The sequence below is a fragment of the Salvia splendens genome, chromosome 4, assembly GCF_004379255.2.
Source record: "Salvia splendens isolate huo1 chromosome 4, SspV2, whole genome shotgun sequence".
In the NCBI taxonomy this organism is placed as follows: Eukaryota; Viridiplantae; Streptophyta; class Magnoliopsida; order Lamiales; family Lamiaceae; genus Salvia; species Salvia splendens.
The window spans coordinates 9,913,907-9,932,020 of NC_056035.1; the positions used below are offsets into that span (position 1 = coordinate 9,913,907).

At 37.6% G+C, this 18,114-nt stretch overlaps 2 protein-coding genes across 5 annotated transcripts in view; both read left to right on the plus strand.

The window, feature by feature from the left end:
- The window catches only part of LOC121798419 (DEAD-box ATP-dependent RNA helicase 21-like), a 794,448-nt gene that overhangs the window by 581,426 nt on the left and 194,908 nt on the right, over positions 1-18,114 (plus strand). The gene's annotated exons all lie outside the window — the stretch shown is intronic.
- LOC121798454 (agamous-like MADS-box protein AGL9 homolog) lies at positions 13,065-17,721 on the plus strand. 4 transcript variants are annotated; one of them, XM_042197467.1, is made up of 8 exons: positions 13,065-13,411; positions 14,720-14,798; positions 16,150-16,217; positions 16,288-16,387; positions 16,468-16,509; positions 16,588-16,629; positions 16,871-17,007; positions 17,423-17,721. In XM_042197467.1, the coding sequence occupies exons 1-8, from the start codon at positions 13,227-13,229 to the stop codon at positions 17,496-17,498; spliced, it is 729 nt and encodes a 242-aa protein (XP_042053401.1). In that variant the 5' UTR covers positions 13,065-13,226; the 3' UTR covers positions 17,499-17,721. The 4 variants fall into 4 exon arrangements, with proteins under 4 accessions (XP_042053401.1, XP_042053403.1, XP_042053402.1 ...); XM_042197466.1 differs by having other exon boundaries at positions 13,067-13,411; positions 14,717-14,798; XM_042197469.1 differs by lacking the exon at positions 16,588-16,629.

The window sequence follows — 18,114 nt, forward strand, 5'->3', positions numbered from 1 at the left end:
GCCGAGTCGAGGAGGCCTCTTCCCGCAAGACGAGATACGCCCCGGTAGTGCTCTTCGGTTTGGCGTGTCGTCCCCAAAGGTAAAACGGCTACGTCTCTATTGATGCAGCACCGCAATCAACAGAGCTCCGGCGAACTGGATGGAGGAGAGGGCAGAGCTTCGACAGAAAAAACTATGCAGGGAGAGGGAGAGAGCTTATGATGCAGAATGCTTTTTGAATTGTGTAGTGATGCATGGAATGGCTGGCCTATTTATAGGCTCAGTCCACTGCAGGGGGTCAACAGCCATGATGGCTGTCATCATGGCAATTCGTAACCGACGTCGGTTACAGACGTGTGGCAGGAGTGTGCCATCCGTGTGTGGAGCGTGTGGATTTCTCACGTGGCAACCGTGACTGTGCCTCGCTTGACGACGTGTCAAGCCACTTGGATTGCTGACTCGGCGGTGGTCCAAAAAGAATAGTTTGGGCCAAGCACCAAGCCCAAAGACCACCCAAAGACCAATTGCCAAGATCCAAGTCCAAGTCCAAGTCCAAGTCCAAGATCAAGATCAAGATCGAGATCGGGATCGGGATCGGGCTCGGGATCGGGCTCGGGCTCGGGCCCGGGCCCGAGGCCCGAGGCCCGAGGCCCGCGGCCCGCGCCCGCGACCACGAGCACGAGCACGAGCACGAGCACGTGCACGGGCACGGGCACGGGCTCGGGCTCGGGCGGGCGGGCGGCGGCGGCGCGCGCGTGTGCGCGCGTGTGGGCTCTTTCACCCATCTTGGTCCACTATAATTATTAAGTAACATAAAGTCACTTAATTTATACACATTAAAGATGTGTTAATCCTCCAATGTGGGATAATTAACACTAGTTAATTATTCCCTAAGCTCCATCTCCAAGCTTTAATTAAAAGCTAATTATGCCCAACTTTAATCCACTATTTCTCACTCACCGGAAATCGGATTTGAGAAAGTGAATATACTACATTTACCTACGTAAAATGTAGATCGACGCTATGTCATTTAATTTCACAAAATTAAATGTCTCGTCACATTTATTATTTGGTCAAAATCCATTGACCGGGCATATTTAATCCATGATTTTTTACAATCCCCCACATGAGTGGAAATAGCCGAATGCATATGCATGCAGACACAAGCTCAACCCTCGCGAGGTATATAAGCATAAGGATAGGTAGTTGTTGACTTTGAACCCTCCATAGTCGACACCATCGGATACACAGGCGGCTTAGTAGCGCGATGCTTTGAACTAATCCCCCACGGCGTGCACCGAGACAATGGTGTTAACACTTAAACACCTCAACCTCATCCGTTCTCACGTTTTGTGTCCATTGCGGTCTTGGACACCACTTTGGATTCATAAGTGCGTTTTTTATGAAGCGACCACACTTCGCACTTACGTAGGTGATTCTTAGTCAAGTACCTTGCCATACTTGGTCTCTTTGAGAATTCCATCTCTTTGAGATCCTTAAGAACCATTAAAAGTCATAGACTTAGCCTTTACCACGAGGCAAGTTCTCCAACACTCTATTGCTCTCTAGGGAATAGATATAGTTTGAGTGTTTTTCCATGAACTCTCATAGCTTAGTTGTCCCTTTGAACCAAGTTCTTGGGATCTCCAGTCATCATGGTTGGGTTACCACTATGACAATTCTTTAGTTTGTGGATTTCAAACCCATTCCCTCTAGCAACTTATTCATTTGATCACGGTTTAACCCTTTGGTTAGCGGATCCGCTAGATTATCTATTGACTTCACATAGTCAATTGTAATCACCCCTGTTGTGATCAAATGTCTCACGGTGTTATGTCGTCGACGTATATGTCGAGACTTACCGTTATAGAAACCATTGTTTGCCCTTCCAATAGCCGCTTGGCTATCGCAGTGAATCAGCACTGGTGGCACTGGCTTAGACCAACATGGAATGTCTTCAAGGAAGTTCTTAAGCCACTCGGCTTCCTCACCAGCCTTATCCAAGGCAATGAACTCCGATTCCATTGTTGATCGGGCTATACAGGTCTGTTTTGTGGATTTCCACGATACAGCACCACCCCCAATAGTAAAGACATATCCACTTGTTGAAAGTGAGTCTCTATTATCGGATATCCAATTGGCATCACAGTACCCTTCAAGCACCGGGGGGTATCTCGAGAAGTGTAGCCCAAGATTTTGAGTGTGTTTTAAATATCTCAAAACCCTCACAAGAGCTCTCCAATGCTCTTTGCTTGGATTGCTCGTGTAACGACTTAACTTGTTCACGGCACAAGCAATGTCAGGTCGAGTGCAATTAGTCAAGTACATAATGCACCCGATGACCCGTGCATACTCTTCTTGTGCAACGGGCTCGCCTTTGTTTTTGCTCAAGTGAACGTCGAGTTCAATTGGAGTCTTAACCGGCGCGCCATCATAGGCTTTGAATTTATTCAATATCTTCTCAACATAATGTGATTGTGTTAAGATGATTCCATCATTCGTTCTTAGAATCTTCATTCCAAGAATTACATCGGCTAGACCCATGTCTTTCATGTCAAAGTTTCTCTTTAACATGGCCTTTGTATCGTTAATTACTTGAGTGTTGCTACCCAAGATTAACATATCATCAACGTAGAGACACACTATAACATGACCGTTATTAGTGCTCTTGATGTAGACACATTTGTCGCACTCGTTGATTTTAAACCCATTTGATAACATCACATTATCAAACTTCAAGTGCCATTGCAATGGCGCTTGTTTCAATCCATATAGGGATTTCACGAGCTTGCATACCTTTTTCTCTTGTCCAGGTACTACAAACCCTTCGGGTTGTTCCATGTAGATTTCGTCTTCTAGTTCACCATTCAGAAACGCGGTCTTTACATCCATTTGATGAATCTCGAGATTGTGCAATGCAGCAATAGCGAGAAGCACCCGGATAGATGTAATCCTTGTTACAGGTGAATAGGTATCGAAGAAGTCATGTCCTTCTTTTTGTTTAAAACCCTTTACTACTAATCGGGCTTTATACTTATCAACTGTTCCATCGGCCTTAAACTTTCTTTTAAGAACCCATTTGCATCCTAAAGGTTTAGCACCTTCGGGCAAATCAACCAACACCCATGTGTGGTTTAGCAAAATTGAATCAATTTCGCTTTGAACAGCTTCTCTCCAATGCAGCCCGTCTGGGCCAGCAAAGGCTACTTTTATCGATGTTGGTTCTTCATCCAACATGAAAGCAATGTAGTCAGGACCAAAAGTTTTTGGTGTTCTGACTCTATTACCACGTCTTAGTACTGTATCTTTTGGATCGGGCCTTGCACGCTTGCGCGATTCAGGTTCCGCATCTGTTGATTTAGAACTAGTGGCTTCTTCTTCCACTTGTTTAGAACTAGTGGCTTCTTCAATTCTTGTCTCAGAATTGGTTGATACTTTTTCCTTATCTTTGCAAGGAAAGGTATTTTCGAGAAATACAGCATTCCTCGACTCAATTGTTGTTCCTACTGTGATAGTCGATATTTCAGACTTGTGAACAACAAATCGATATGCACTACTGTTAAGTGCATATCCAATGAAGATGCAATCAACCGTCTTAGGTCCGATTGTAACTTCTTTGGGCGGAGGAACCATCACCTTTGCCAAACACCCCCACACTTTGAGGTATTTGTAGGATGGCTTCCTTCCCTTCCACAACTCATAAGGAGTAACATCTTTTCCTTTGAGAGGGATTTTATTCAAGATATAGTTTGCTGTCAAAACAGCTTCCCCCCACATGTTATGTGGTAATCCTGAACTGAGTAGCAGTGCATTCATCATCTCTTTTAGAGTTCGATTCTTGCGTTCTGCAACACCATTGGATTGTGGTGAATATGGAGCAGTTGTTTGATGAATTATACCACTTGCGTTGCATAACTCCTCAAACGGGGCTACATATTCGCCTCCTCTATCGCTTCGAATCATTTTGATTTTACAACCAAGTTGATTCTCAACTTCGTTCTTATAATTTTTGAACGCCTCTATTGCTTCATCTTTGCTTCTTAAAAGATAAATGTAGCAATATCTTGTGCAATCATCTATGAAAGTGATAAAGTACTTTTTACCACCTCTAGTTTGCAACATCTTTAAATCACATACATCCGTGTGAATTAATTCAAGGGGTTTTGTGCTTCGTTCAACCGAGTGAAACGGCAACTTAGTCATTTTTGCTTCAAGACAAATTTCACATTTATCTTGGATATCCAATTCATTAGCCTTTAGTAAATCTAAATTTACTAATCTTTTAATGGCTTTTGAATTTACATGTCCCAATCTACAATGCCACAAATTTGAAGACTCAATCAAATAAGAGGAAGTAGATGCTTTATTCTTATTGGCCAATGGCTTCGCAACACTTCGAGTTGCTACACTAAGCTTGAAAAGCCCATCGGTTACATAACCTTTTCCGATGGATTTTCCAAACTTATACAAGACAAACCTATCGGACTCAAATACAAGTTTAAACCCTTTATTAACTAGTATTGATCCTGACACTAGGTTCTTGCGGATGTCCGGGACATGCAGCACATCCTTCAAAGTGATAGTTAGGCCAGACGTCATCATGAGAATCACGTTGCCAACGCCGAGGACTTCTGACGATGCTTGATTCCCCATGTTGATCTTCCTCCCTTCAACAGCAGTGTAGGAGGCAAACTTGCTCCTGTCGGAGCAAACATGAGCAGTAGCGCCGGTGTCGATGTACCAGCCTCCCTTGTTATCAACAAGGTTAACCTCTTCAGTGACCACTGCAATGAGGTCGTTCTCATCCCAGTCCTTGAACTCCTTCTCAACGACGTGGGCTGCCGGCTTCTTCTTCTTGCTGCGGCAGTCTTTGGCAAAGTGGCCCGGTTTGCCACATTTGTAGCAGTCGCCTTCAAACTTCTTTGAAGGCTGCTTTCCCTTCCCTTTGTCGTTTGGACGGTTTGGGCGAGGGCGTTTGTTGGAGGGACCGCCCCGCTCCAACAGGTTGGCTTTGGCTTCATTTGGGGTGAAGCCTTTAGCCTTCTGATCACTTTTGCGCACGTCGGCCTCAATGCGCAACTTCACGATCAAGTCTTCAAGGGTCATCTGCTTTCGCTTGTGCTTGAGATAACTCTTGAAGTCCTTCCAACTTGGAGGGAGCTTGTCAATGATCGTGCACCTTAGGAACTTATCGGGCAAGGTCATCCCTTCAGCCACTAATGAGTGGATGATCATTTGGAGCTCTTGGACTTGCTCCATGACGGGTCGAGAGTCGACCATTTTGTAGTCCATAAACTTGGATGCTACAACTTGTTCCGTCCCTGCAGCATTATCTATGCTATACTTCTTTTCTAGGTTTTCCCACATTTGTTTAGATGTGGTTACATTGGAGTATACATTATAGAGGCTATCATCTAATGCACTTAAAATAAAGTTTTTACATAGATAATCCCCTTTTCTCCAAGCTTCATAGTCCGCCATGACTTCGAGCCTAGTCTCTTGGTCGCTTGGCGCGGGCGGCTCGTTCTCCGTGAGGAAGTTGGCGACGCCCAATGTTGTCAAGTAGAACAACATCTTCTGGTACCACCGCTTGAAGTCAGATCCTCCAAACTTTGGTGGCTTCTCGGCAGGTGGCATCATTCTTGGTGCCAAAGGTGCCGCAGTTGGTCCTTGGAAGGAACCAATTCCGTTGCCCCCGAAGGAGCCAACAACTTGGTTGGGCATAGAGCCCCCACCATTCATGTTGGGCATAGAGCCCGCCATGGTCGTACCAGCCCCGAAGGGACTAGCACCCGCATGAGACCCGAAGGCCCCAGCATTCGTGTTGATCCCGAAAGATCCAACACTAGTATTGAGCCCGAAGGCACCAACACTCGATCCATTAAAGGATCCGAAGGAACCACTAAAAGTGGAACCAACCGAACCACCAAAGGTGGAACCAGTGGACGCCCCGAAGGGGTTGTCCCAAACCCAAGGGACGGTGGATGAAGCGGCTGGGAAGCCAGGAGTTGGCATCATCGAGGGAATCGATGAAGTGTTGACCGGTCCAGTGGTCGCCATGGTGGAGGGAATGGCGGCGGCGGTGGTGGCAGCGGCGGTGTTGGAGTCGGTAGACATCTCCAGCAAAGGTGTTTTAATATTTCGAAAGTTTTAGTTCAGTTTAGAAGTCCAAATTCCTTCAAAGGCAAGTTATCTCGTCTTGCGATTGTTGGTTTCTGGGATTACAAAGATAACTACCGGGCGTAATACAACCCAAAAGAAAGGAAAGGAAGAACTGAACTTAAAAATACAACGTATAATCGAAACTACTAAACCAGTGTGATTAGCCGAGTCGAGGAGGCCTCTTCCCGCAAGACGAGATACGCCCCGGTAGTGCTCTTCGGTTTGGCGTGTCGTCCCCAAAGGTAAAACGGCTACGTCTCTATTGATGCAGCACCGCAATCAACAGAGCTCCGGCGAACTGGATGGAGGAGAGGGCAGAGCTTCGACAGAAAAAACTATGCAGGGAGAGGGAGAGAGCTTATGATGCAGAATGCTTTTTGAATTGTGTAGTGATGCATGGAATGGCTGGCCTATTTATAGGCTCAGTCCACTGCAGGGGGTCAACAGCCATGATGGCTGTCATCATGGCAATTCGTAACCGACGTCGGTTACAGACGTGTGGCAGGAGTGTGCCATCCGTGTGTGGAGCGTGTGGATTTCTCACGTGGCAACCGTGACTGTGCCTCGCTTGACGACGTGTCAAGCCACTTGGATTGCTGACTCGGCGGTGGTCCAAAAAGAATAGTTTGGGCCAAGCACCAAGCCCAAAGACCAATTGCCAAGATCCAAGTCCAAGTCCAAGTCCAAGTCCAAGTCCAAGTCCAAGATCAAGATCGAGATCGGGATCGAGATCGGGATCGGGCTCGGGATCGGGCTCGGGCCCGGGCCCGAGGCCCGAGGCCCGAGGCCCGCGGCCCGCGCCCGCGACCACGAGCACGAGCACGGGCACGGGCTCGGGCGGGCGGGCGGCGGCGGCGCGCGCGTGTGCGCGCGTGTGGGCTCTTTCACCCATCTTGGTCCACTATAATTATTAAGTAACATAAAGTCACTTAATTTATACACATTAAAGATGTGTTAATCCTCCAATGTGGGATAATTAACACTAGTTAATTATTCCCTAAGCTCCATCTCCAAGCTTTAATTAAAAGCTAATTATGCCCAACTTTAATCCACTATTTCTCACTCACCGGAAATCGGATTTGAGAAAGTGAATATACTACATTTACCTACGTAAAATGTAGATCGACGCTATGTCATTTAATTTCACAAAATTAAATGTCTCGTCACATTTATTATTTGGTCAAAATCCATTGACCGGGCATATTTAATCCATGATTTTTTACAGAATGTGCATATAAAAGCGACTCCCATTCCTATTTAATCCGTCGTACTATAAGTGGCCTATTTTGAAGTAGAGAATATTTTTACCCATAAAAATTTAAACTAGACTCTATGGAGTACCGTATTCACACATAAAATATAATTTTCAAAATCTGTATACCAAAATAATGCGAATATATATACATATAGGGTTGCGTTAGTGTGCTAACTAATTTGCAGTAATAACTAATAACTTTCAATTTCCTGTATTAAAATTATCAACACAAAGACATAATTATATCAATATAACATGTAAATTTAAATATCAACACAAAGACATAAGTTTATCAACACAACAAGATTGATAAATTTATGTCTTTGTGTTGATATTTTTAACATACAAAATTGATATTAGTTATTAGTTATTAGTGTAACTTAGTTAGTATTTGATCACACACACATATATATATAACATGATTACTGGGGTGCGTTAGGGTGACACCACTCTTAAAGTGATAACATGACAACAAGTAACATGCAATCTGCAATACACATGTAAGTAATATGTGATACATAGACAAGCAATTCGTTATATGGTTCCAAGCAATATTAGATACGAAATCAAAGCACTATGGTGACACCATAGTTAAAATGATAATCTGGGCAAACAATCTACGATACATACAAGTATTCTGCGATACATAGACAAACAACTCGGCAAATGGTATCAAACAATGAGCGATACGAAATCAAAGATAATCAAGCAATCTACGATACATAGGCAAGCACGTCTGCCACGTGTCAGACTAAGATTGAATCTGTTCCTAAATCTAATGGTTGCCTTTGGTGGTACAGTGTCATCTTAAATAGTATTGTCATTTTAACATAAACCCATAATTATATATCTTAATTAGGCCTTCGCGCCTTGGGTGATGAAAAAAGCATTTTGAAGGTATATATAAACATTTGATGAGTTTTTATACTAGAAGCTAGATCTATATTATCATGCTACTATATGCTGTTAACTCATCTCCTCTTTTATTTGTCTCAAATTGTACTATAATCCAATAATTAATATAATCTTGCTGTTGAAATATATTTAGTGCACAAAAATGAAATTATCTTTTAATGTATTTATTTATGCAATTAAATTTTTTGACTTATTTTTATTTGTAGATACCCGTCAAGGTGGCCAGCCAAAATCCAACCAGGAAGCCGGTAAAAAGCCAATGAGGACTATCTATGTCATTTCCTACTCCATCTCCTACTATATACACACAAACATGTCGTGTTTATATGTTTGTAGTACGAGATGGAGTATGAAATCGCATAGGTGATCTCAAGTGGTAAACCGCCACTACTAGTAATTAAACACAAAGTAGAAAAAAATCAAAAGGAAAAAAAAACATTACCTTCACATATAATCGGACAAGCAAAGAAAAAGTTGCTCAATCAAACTAGCACAAATTAAGAAGACGCGACCAATTAAGTTTGTTGATTTCGACACTAACCTTTGTACGTAATTCGTACTAAATGCCACACTAAGTAATACGTATATTATTCTTCTATATTGATTAGTGTATGATTTAGTGCAATATTTGAGTTGTTACGCATCGCTCAAAATCGCTATAGGAATCGCTATCACGTTATTATATAATGGATAATTGACTATAAACTCATACTCTATATTAAATAATTTACTAGTTACCTTCCTTGTTGTTTTGGTTTCTATCAATTTCCCCAGTTTTTCTTCTTTTTTGTTATATTTTTATTATTATTTAGAATCGCTACTTCAATTTCTTTTGAAAGGCCTATAAATTCAATTTTAGTGACATTGTTCTTTACTTAAATAATATATTTATAGTAAATAATTTAGAGTAAGATTTGTGAAATTAATATAAAGGTAAACCAAAATATAAATAAAAAATCTCACATTTTACACATTACGTTGTATATAATAAATCTTGTCAAAATTATAGTCGCAAATATATATCTATTCAAAATTAACCCCTCTTAATTATAAATCAAAGCAAACTGAGTTGGTACTTAAAAAAAATAAATATATCTTATCATTTTTACAATAAACAAAATACAGTAATACACTTTCCCCCTATTAAGACATTCACAACTACGGAGTATATCACTAAAACATTTCTTTTGTTAACTATTAATGGTCCCACAACACTTTTTTACGCCATATCTTAATAAACAACACACACAACTCGTCTTCATTTCCATTAACTGTTCATACTCCCATATTTTTATCATTGTTTATTTTTAATTATTTTTAGTTATGATATATTTTAATTTTTAATTAAATTAATAAAATATTTAATTTAAAATATGAAATTCATTAAAAATAAAATTTTAAGATTTTAAATTAAATTTATATACTACTCCGTAATTGCTTTCATATATATATATATATATATATATATATATATATATATATATATATATATATATATATATATATATATATATATAAATCAAATTCGTATGCTAATGAAATTAAAATGTTAGCAAAAAGTATGAAAGAAAATAAGAACGAAAATTGCAATAAAACAAAAAAACTGAACCTTAAAGGAGTATAAAACAGAACAAAAATAGAAAATATTAAAAAATGGGTGAGTTGGGGTGTATTTAAATCCAATAGATTTATATACAATGCAGTTAAAACTTTATTTTAATTTCAAAATCAATATCCACGTCGAACTCACAAGCATTGCTAAAGCGGAAAAACTAAATATATGTACAAGAATAAAAACAAATACTTATTACAAACGTAGCGCGTGACATGCAAATTCAGTCAATTCATACGAAGAGTACCACATCTAACCGAGCTCCGCACTTTGCGCGCAACATTCGGTACGCGTAGTATAATTTAACTGAATTCACACTAGGATTAGGGTTTAGCTAAAATTAAGGGCATTTTATGTCTTAAACTGAAAATTGATTATATTTTATTGAAATTAAGTTGGTGGCAACTATTACTATACTTCATTTGTCGCATTCAAAGTAGTACTCTCTCTATCCCACAAGAATATGTGCACTTTCTAATTTTGAAAAGTTATGATGTGACTCATTCTCCACTAACAATACTTTAATTATTTTTTCTCTCTACCTCTCTCTTACTTTACTAATTCTACTTTAAAACCCGTATTGACCCCAAAGTGCATATTCTTTTAGGATAGAGGGAGTACTGTATATTTTCTTTTTTGGAACTTCAACTTAAATTGATACATTTCCTAATATGGAAATACCATTCCATCTACTTTTTTCTCTCATATGTTGTTCTCTCGTTAATTAACTCTCAAAACAACATTACATATTTAATGCTGAATAAGAAATGTGTCATTTAAAGTATAATGGAGGAATTATTATTTATTATCAATTGTCACTTAATGTAATATAGATCCTAATTGACCCTCTTAAGTTTTGCCTCAAAATATAATGTACTACTGCTTTGTTTCTTGAACAGTTGAACTTAGTTTATCATGATGCAATAAACGTGTTTCTAAAAATATAACAATAAATGCTATTCCCTCCGTTTCATAGTAATGGATGTGTTTATTTTCGGCATGAAAATTAAGAAAATTGTGTTAGGTGAGTTAAATAAATGGAGAATAAAGTAGAAATTAACAAAGGTAGAGAGAATAAAATAGGTGTGGAGAAATATGTTGACTTTTACTAAAAAGAGAAATGACTCTATTACTATGAAACGTACCAAAATGACAAAATGACTATGTGATAGAAATCCATGAGTTCCATCCTAAAACCAATTGGTGATAGGAGGAGAGGCCCATGAAACTTATATAGTGGATTAAGCTCTTTGTGTACACCGATGTGAGATATTATTATATTTATTTTTATGTTTCAATTGCCTACACTATGGAACAGAGGGAGTACATTAAAACTGCAATTATGTTATCTTCTGTATACTAACTATAACAAAGTGTATTTTATTTAATCATTCTAATTACGATATGTTTCGTCCCTTAACCCTCCAGCTACCACACGTATACAGCTAATTCTATTGGTAATAAGAGTAGTATATAAAAGAAGAGTCATTTGTCACGTAAAATCTTGTCTAAACCAAACAAAATAACAAATGATAGCAAAGTCATCTACATAAAATTAAAGAAAATTAGAAAGAGGGAAGTAAGATATTGTTCAGTAATGTAGCAACAGAGCATTAATTGTTAAGTTTTGCACATTATTCGTTGCATCAAAATAATATAATTGTGTTTCATCTGAAACTGCATATATGAAATGTTATATGCAAAGGGAACTACTGGCTAATTTATTTAGCCTAATCGGAGAATGCTTGATGATCTAGTGTAAAGTAATCTTAAGAAGACGTAATTAATTTATTTTTAATATGTGCAATACAAAATGAGTTTAAATAGGTAGGTATCATAAACTTTGAAGTGATAGCTTCCTTTCCAATTCGTGCAAGTAGTTAAGTGATACGTAGTACTCCAAAATAATACTCCTACTAATTTAATTTGCCTATTAAAGGCGAGCATGTCCTCGTAGTAGTTAAGGGAGCAGAGTGACTGAATTAGTTGTTAAATGAGTTAATTTATGGTATGCAAAGGTTTCTCGCCTAAACTTATTTTATGATTAATTAGTTCAGTATGCAAAAGGTTTCTCATAGCATGATTGAAACTAATTTTTTTGTAATTTCTGAAAAAGCAATGTTCCATTGGACGCACCGCACCGGAAACACAGGATCGATGATAAAATTCCCTCTTCAAATATACCCGAACAAAACCATATCTATTTCCTTATTCTATTAAATTTTTCATCTATTTTTCTTTCTCTTTTACATTTCTTAAAATTTGTACTACACCGAAGTGAAACATTTAATCACTAATGGAGAGTTGCATAGATAATGCTTCATTCTCTGTTGAGAGCCCCACCAAGTTTCACCAATTTCTTGGACTCGACCTGCCACTTTGAATGTGACAAAGGACTTTCACCCACATCGTTTAGTTTGAACCATGATTTCGATTAATATATTAGGAATATTCTTGAAATTCGACGACATATATAAATTTGATTGAAACACATTAATGAGTTCAATTTGAGCTAGCATTGATTGTTCACATCCAACCTCCTTTATAAGTAGAAATTCATAAATGTGTAAACCACCCAAGCAAGGAAGCAAGAAAACAAGTTATGCTAATTTATATGTTTGTTTATTTAAGAAAAAACATAGGTTGTGGGCATACGTGGAGAAAAGTTCATTACTCAAACTAAGCACAAAAATATTCATATATTCATATCAATCAAAAATTCATCAAACAAAAGGAGATATTTTCAATTTCTAAACCTAAATTACTCTAAATATCAAACCGTCATTGCAAACATTGAAACTGAAACACGATTGAAAAACGAGACTGGACATTGAACCCAATATCGCCTAAATATCTAGTCGAATTAGAAGGTCAATTCCGAATATCAAATTTGTAAAATATTCCCATCTAGACTAATATGGCTCGTGAATAACGTTTGTTTGTATCCATATGTTGACGCGTGGCACTTATTAATACTCATTGTCCTATTAAGAAAAGGGCCTAGTGATGTTGCTTGCTTTTCAAGATTTCATCACCCCCCATTTCTAACCGTTGGATCAAAACCTAAATACATCAGCTTTCACCATGCACCTTATGTATTGGACCACAATGAATTGTAGTAGTAGTAGTAGTAGTATTTGTAAGTATGATAATACTATCACAAAAAAAGGCTCAATAATGATACAAAATTAATACGTACATAGGATTTGAAAAAGGAAGAGAAATGAATTAGTTAGTATAATTGAGTTATTGATGGTGATTATAAAGGAGGGGGGAGAAAGAAATTAAAGAGAGTAGTGAGAAATGGGGAGAGGGAGAGTTGAGCTGAAGAGGATAGAGAACAAGATCAACAGGCAGGTGACTTTTGCAAAGCGGAGGAATGGACTTTTGAAGAAAGCGTATGAGCTTTCGGTTCTATGTGACGCTGAGGTTGCTCTGATTATCTTCTCCAATAGAGGAAAGCTGTACGAGTTTTGCAGTAGCTCTAGGTATGTAAAACTAACTCAACCAAACATTTCTCTGCGCTTCCAACGCCTATTTCATGTTTCACCCTTTTCTTCTTCAATATATTCAATACTTTCGGAGGAGGGGGCTTCTTTGCCGTTTCTGTGAATGTTTTTGAGGTCTATAGCCCTCTCTGCTTCCTCGTTTTGTTAGATCTGCAAGAGGAAACCATCAAAAGAAGATCATTTCTATATTCGTGTTCAGTTTTCTGCACCTTTCTCTCTCTTTTGCAATTTTCACATTTTTGTGTTTTTCACTCCGATCTACATCTCATTTTATTCATTCAATTCAATCTTTTCTCCTCTTTCCCCTTTAAATCTGCTTTCCCCTCCTTTTTTAGATTCTTCTTTCATCTCTCTTTTTCTAAGATTCAAAATTTCATTTCAGGAACTCCTTTAAATTCATGACTGATGATAAATGCCTCATAAGAGCATAATTTGTCGTGAATTTTTGGGATTTTCCCCCTAGGGTTTGTATGCGTGTGTTGAATCTTTCTATTTCTCTTTCTCTTTCTCTTTCTCTTGCTCTTGTTTTAATTTCTCTTTTTTTCATGGAGAAATCTCCAATGATCTTCTAACGGAAGAAAATATAAATCTCTCATATTGTTCGAATACAAAAACTTTGCCAAAATGAAGTAGATTACAGCAGACACGATTAAGCTGAGAGCTTTTCGTTCCGTGCTAATGGTACGAGATCATCAACTCTCTGAGCAATGCTTCTCTGATTTCCCCCTTTTCTTTGTGAATTTTCCTCCAGCTAGGGTTTATTTTGGAATTGAAGATAGGAATTTAAACCCTTCCAAATTATAGAATTCATGCATATCTTCTCTCTCTCCTCTTCCACTCTCAGATCTTATGCATTATTTTATTTTAAAGCAAAGTCCAAACAGAAAATATTAGAGTTCAAAGAAACCATCTTTTTTAGTTTTGGAGTCTTGTTTAGATCAATACAGTCTTATATCCAGTTATATGGAGGTTCTATCTCATTATTATGTATTACTTACACTTTATTTAATTTTCTGGATGTGTCACTTTTCACTCGGCTAATTTTGCAGATTGTATTCCTGACAAACCAAAGGGTTGCTCCATATTTTCCTATGGACAATGGATTATACTCCAAACTCAAATATCTCAAATATTTTTAGGACAATTTAAGGCTCTCCCTCTTATGTACTTGTTTGTTATGATGAAATTCATGGATTACTGAGAGAATAAAGATTGTTTTAGCAAGAGTATAGCATGTCAAAGAAATCTAATTAGACTATTGACATTTATTAATTGTGAGTGTAGTAGCATGCTCAAGACTCTGGAAAGATATCAGAAGTGCAACTACGGAGCTCCAGACACAAGTGTATCCACAAGAGAGGCACTGGTATTACCTTTGTTTCACTTAACTAGCATTCTAATCCAAAATAGCTAAGACTTTTTATAAAGTAACTCATATCATAATGTAGTCAATCTTGATTGAACATGAGTTGTTTAAAATCAAGAAAAGCCTCACAAAGTTAGTCTATTTGGACACCAAAAAGCCTAAAACCTTAAGCAACTGGACTAGTATTAAGAGATGGCTTGTGAAGTTCTGCCTGCTCTTCCAATCAATAGCAGCGTCTCCATTTCCAGAGGCTCATGCCCTTTCATAATAAAAACCATGACTTGGTTAAAAACTTGTCAAGAAAATCAAATGGGAGGAATTTTCTTGGAAGAGAGATATTTTCATGATGAATGTTTGATAAATTTAGTCCAAAAGTCCTTTAGATTTGTCTTAAAATGAGGTGATAATTAGATCGTTTCCATTCGTGAGGTTCTATTAGGTTTATCCTATCTGGACTTAGTCCAATATCCATATTATTTACATATTTTTAGGGTGTGTTTTTTAATCATTATTCCATATTTTCGGGATGCCTTGTAATCATTATGTTTTTTCATATTTTCTCTTTTTGATGATATGATAGAACATGTATTAAATTGGTAGAATACTAGAATGTGATATAGTATTATCTTTTTAATATACATGCATCATCCACTTCTTATAAGAATCATTTTCTAAACTAGATGAATTGCTCTTTAACTAACTTTAAACACAAACACCAAAGATCTTATTTAATATCAAAATACATAAGTAATAAATAACATAATCATTATCTATTAAATTAAATTATAATTGAATGCGACAGGTAGAAATTAGATCGTTAAATCTTCAAGTCCAATGACTATTTGATTGGTCTTAGATCGTTTAAATAAAGGATATAGTTAGTTTAGCAAAATTTGTACACATATTTGAGTAGCTAAATAGTTGTGGGACAGAACATACAATAAAAATATGATTTTGAAGAATTTTATATGTTCCATAAAGAAGAATTTGTTGTGCAAAAGAGTTTTGATCATGAATAAACTTATCTTCTAAACCTTTTAAATTATCAAATATAGTTGTATAAGTTGGAATTGCTAGAACAACAAATTAAAGCAACACTCGATTTCCTGGAAAAAAAGTCCTATTAACGCCACCACAGTCCACATAGGCTTGCACCCTTTTGTTTCATAGAGAAAGTTGAAAACCCTAAATACATGGAGATGGAGTGCACCTTAACCACTTTCAGACCAATAATTATTCTTTTGCCCTTTTAAAAACTAATTTGTGAATTGTGATTGTATCATTTAGTGATATTATATATGGCAAAGAAATATGACTGTTTGAGATATTTCATTTGGTGTGATGATGATAGGAACTGAGCAGCCAGCAGGAATATTTGAAGCTTAAAGCACGCTATGAAGCCCTACAGCGTACTCAAAGGTTTGGGATATATAGATAATATTGCATTAACAGAAACGGGAAGAGGTAATTAGTTTATATGATCGCTCAGGAACCTTCTTGGTGAGGAACTTGGGCCTTTGAACAGCAAGGAGCTCGAATCACTTGAAAGGCAGCTTGATATGTCACTGAAGCAGATCAGATCAACACGGGTAAAATAAATACGTATATACTTGTCTTAATTGAAGAAGATGGCAATGTTATATTGACTGTGTGCATGGGGTGTTTGCAGACTCAAGCAATGCTGGACACTCTCCAAGATCTTCAAAACAAGGTTTCTACTCATCGAACTTCAATCATGTTTCAAAAAATCACACTGTTTGTATCTTATTTTGGTTTTCTGCATGGTTAGGAGCATGCCCTCAATGAAGCTAACAAGAGTTTGAAACAACGGGTATGCATATCTGTTTTTGAATCAAGGGCTTAAAATTTTGTTTTTATAACCGCCACCTTTGGCATTATTTTCATAAAACCTGAACTCTTTTCAATCTTTTTTAAGCGAAAGTAGCTTGATTTTAACTTGAGCATGCAGCATTTATATGTTCAACAATTTGCAAGAGAGCATATAGAAGATCTTTTAGGATATATGTTTGGAACTGGAATTCTGGATTAATTGTTGTGAGGTTTTTTTGTAGTTGATGGAGGGAAACCAGATGACCTTGACTTGGAACCAAAATGCTCAAGATGTTGGGTATGGAAGACAACCCCAACACCAACCTCAAGCTGATGGATTTTTCCATCCTTTGGAATGTGAACCCACTCTACAAATTGGGTAAGATCTCAACCAATTTATAATTATACATCTTCATATATCTGTCTACTCTGCATGAATATCACAGAATACGTGTGTGTGTGTGTGTGTGCTTGAGAGAGAGAGGGAGTGGCGAAATTCCATATAATGTTGATTTTTTGGAATAATCTCTTAGGTTGGAGCATATTTGCCTAATGAAATAGCATGATTGCAGTGTGGAAATGCTATCTAATCCATTGCTTCCATAAATAAGTATGGACTTTTTTTACATGTTGCACTGACAGAAGTTCCAGATGAAAACTAGGTCGATTTCTATACAACATGGTTGCTAAATTGCTCGATCATATACACCAGACAACATTGAATATATAGGAATTATTACAAAATTCCATTATCTTGGTGAAATGTGAGAGAAGAACCTATTGAATATTTTCAGGTACCATACCGATCCAATAACAGGTGCAGCAGCAGGGCATAGTGTGAATAACTACATATCAGGGTGGCTACCATGATTAGTGTTTCGACCAAACTTCCAACTCTGGTTTGAAGTTAGATCTCCCTCATAAAACTCAGGGAAAATTTCAATCTTTTCATTTCTGTGTGTTATTTTCATAAAAGCAAACATGTTTAACTTCAGGGAATTTTATCAGACATTGGTTTTATTATCTTCCAATATGTTGGAGAGTTGGAACTACTATTGTAAGTCAGTATATGGATTTTGCTTCTTACTTGCTATGCAGAATGTGTAAAGAAAATCTTTCATGTTTCTGTTCAATTTGCATCGCATATGTGACTCAGTATTATTTTCGCAGCCACAATACAGTACCACTTTTCTTACTGTTGACTAGAAACATTGTTTTGGAGTCTCTTTTGGATTTTTAAGTTTCTTGTCATAGATTTTATTCGCATGTGGGCATTAGCTGCTACCAACTTCGGCCGAACTTATAATAATTTGTAGTATCAAATAGTAAAAAATTGGGCGGAAGAGTCGTGAACTTTGACGTTACAGCCAATTTCCTCCAAAGTAGGTTTTTCCCAAATTAAATCTTATGTGACATGTTGAAATGTGTACGTGGACATGCCAAACGTTTAAATGAGTGCCAACAGTTAGAGAACCGATGCCCCTTC

Excerpts from the sequence above, each read along its gene's own strand:
- LOC121798454 (XM_042197466.1), top strand. The coding sequence starts at position 13,227 with ATGGGGAGAGGGAGAGTTGAGCTGAAGAGGATAGAGAACAAGATCAAC. Across the intron at positions 13,412-14,716 it reads GAGTTTTGCAGTAGCTCTAG|TAGCATGCTCAAGACTCTGG; the intron begins GTATGTAAAACT and ends TTGTGAGTGTAG. Across the intron at positions 16,388-16,467 it reads AGCAGATCAGATCAACACGG|ACTCAAGCAATGCTGGACAC; the intron begins GTAAAATAAATA and ends GGGTGTTTGCAG.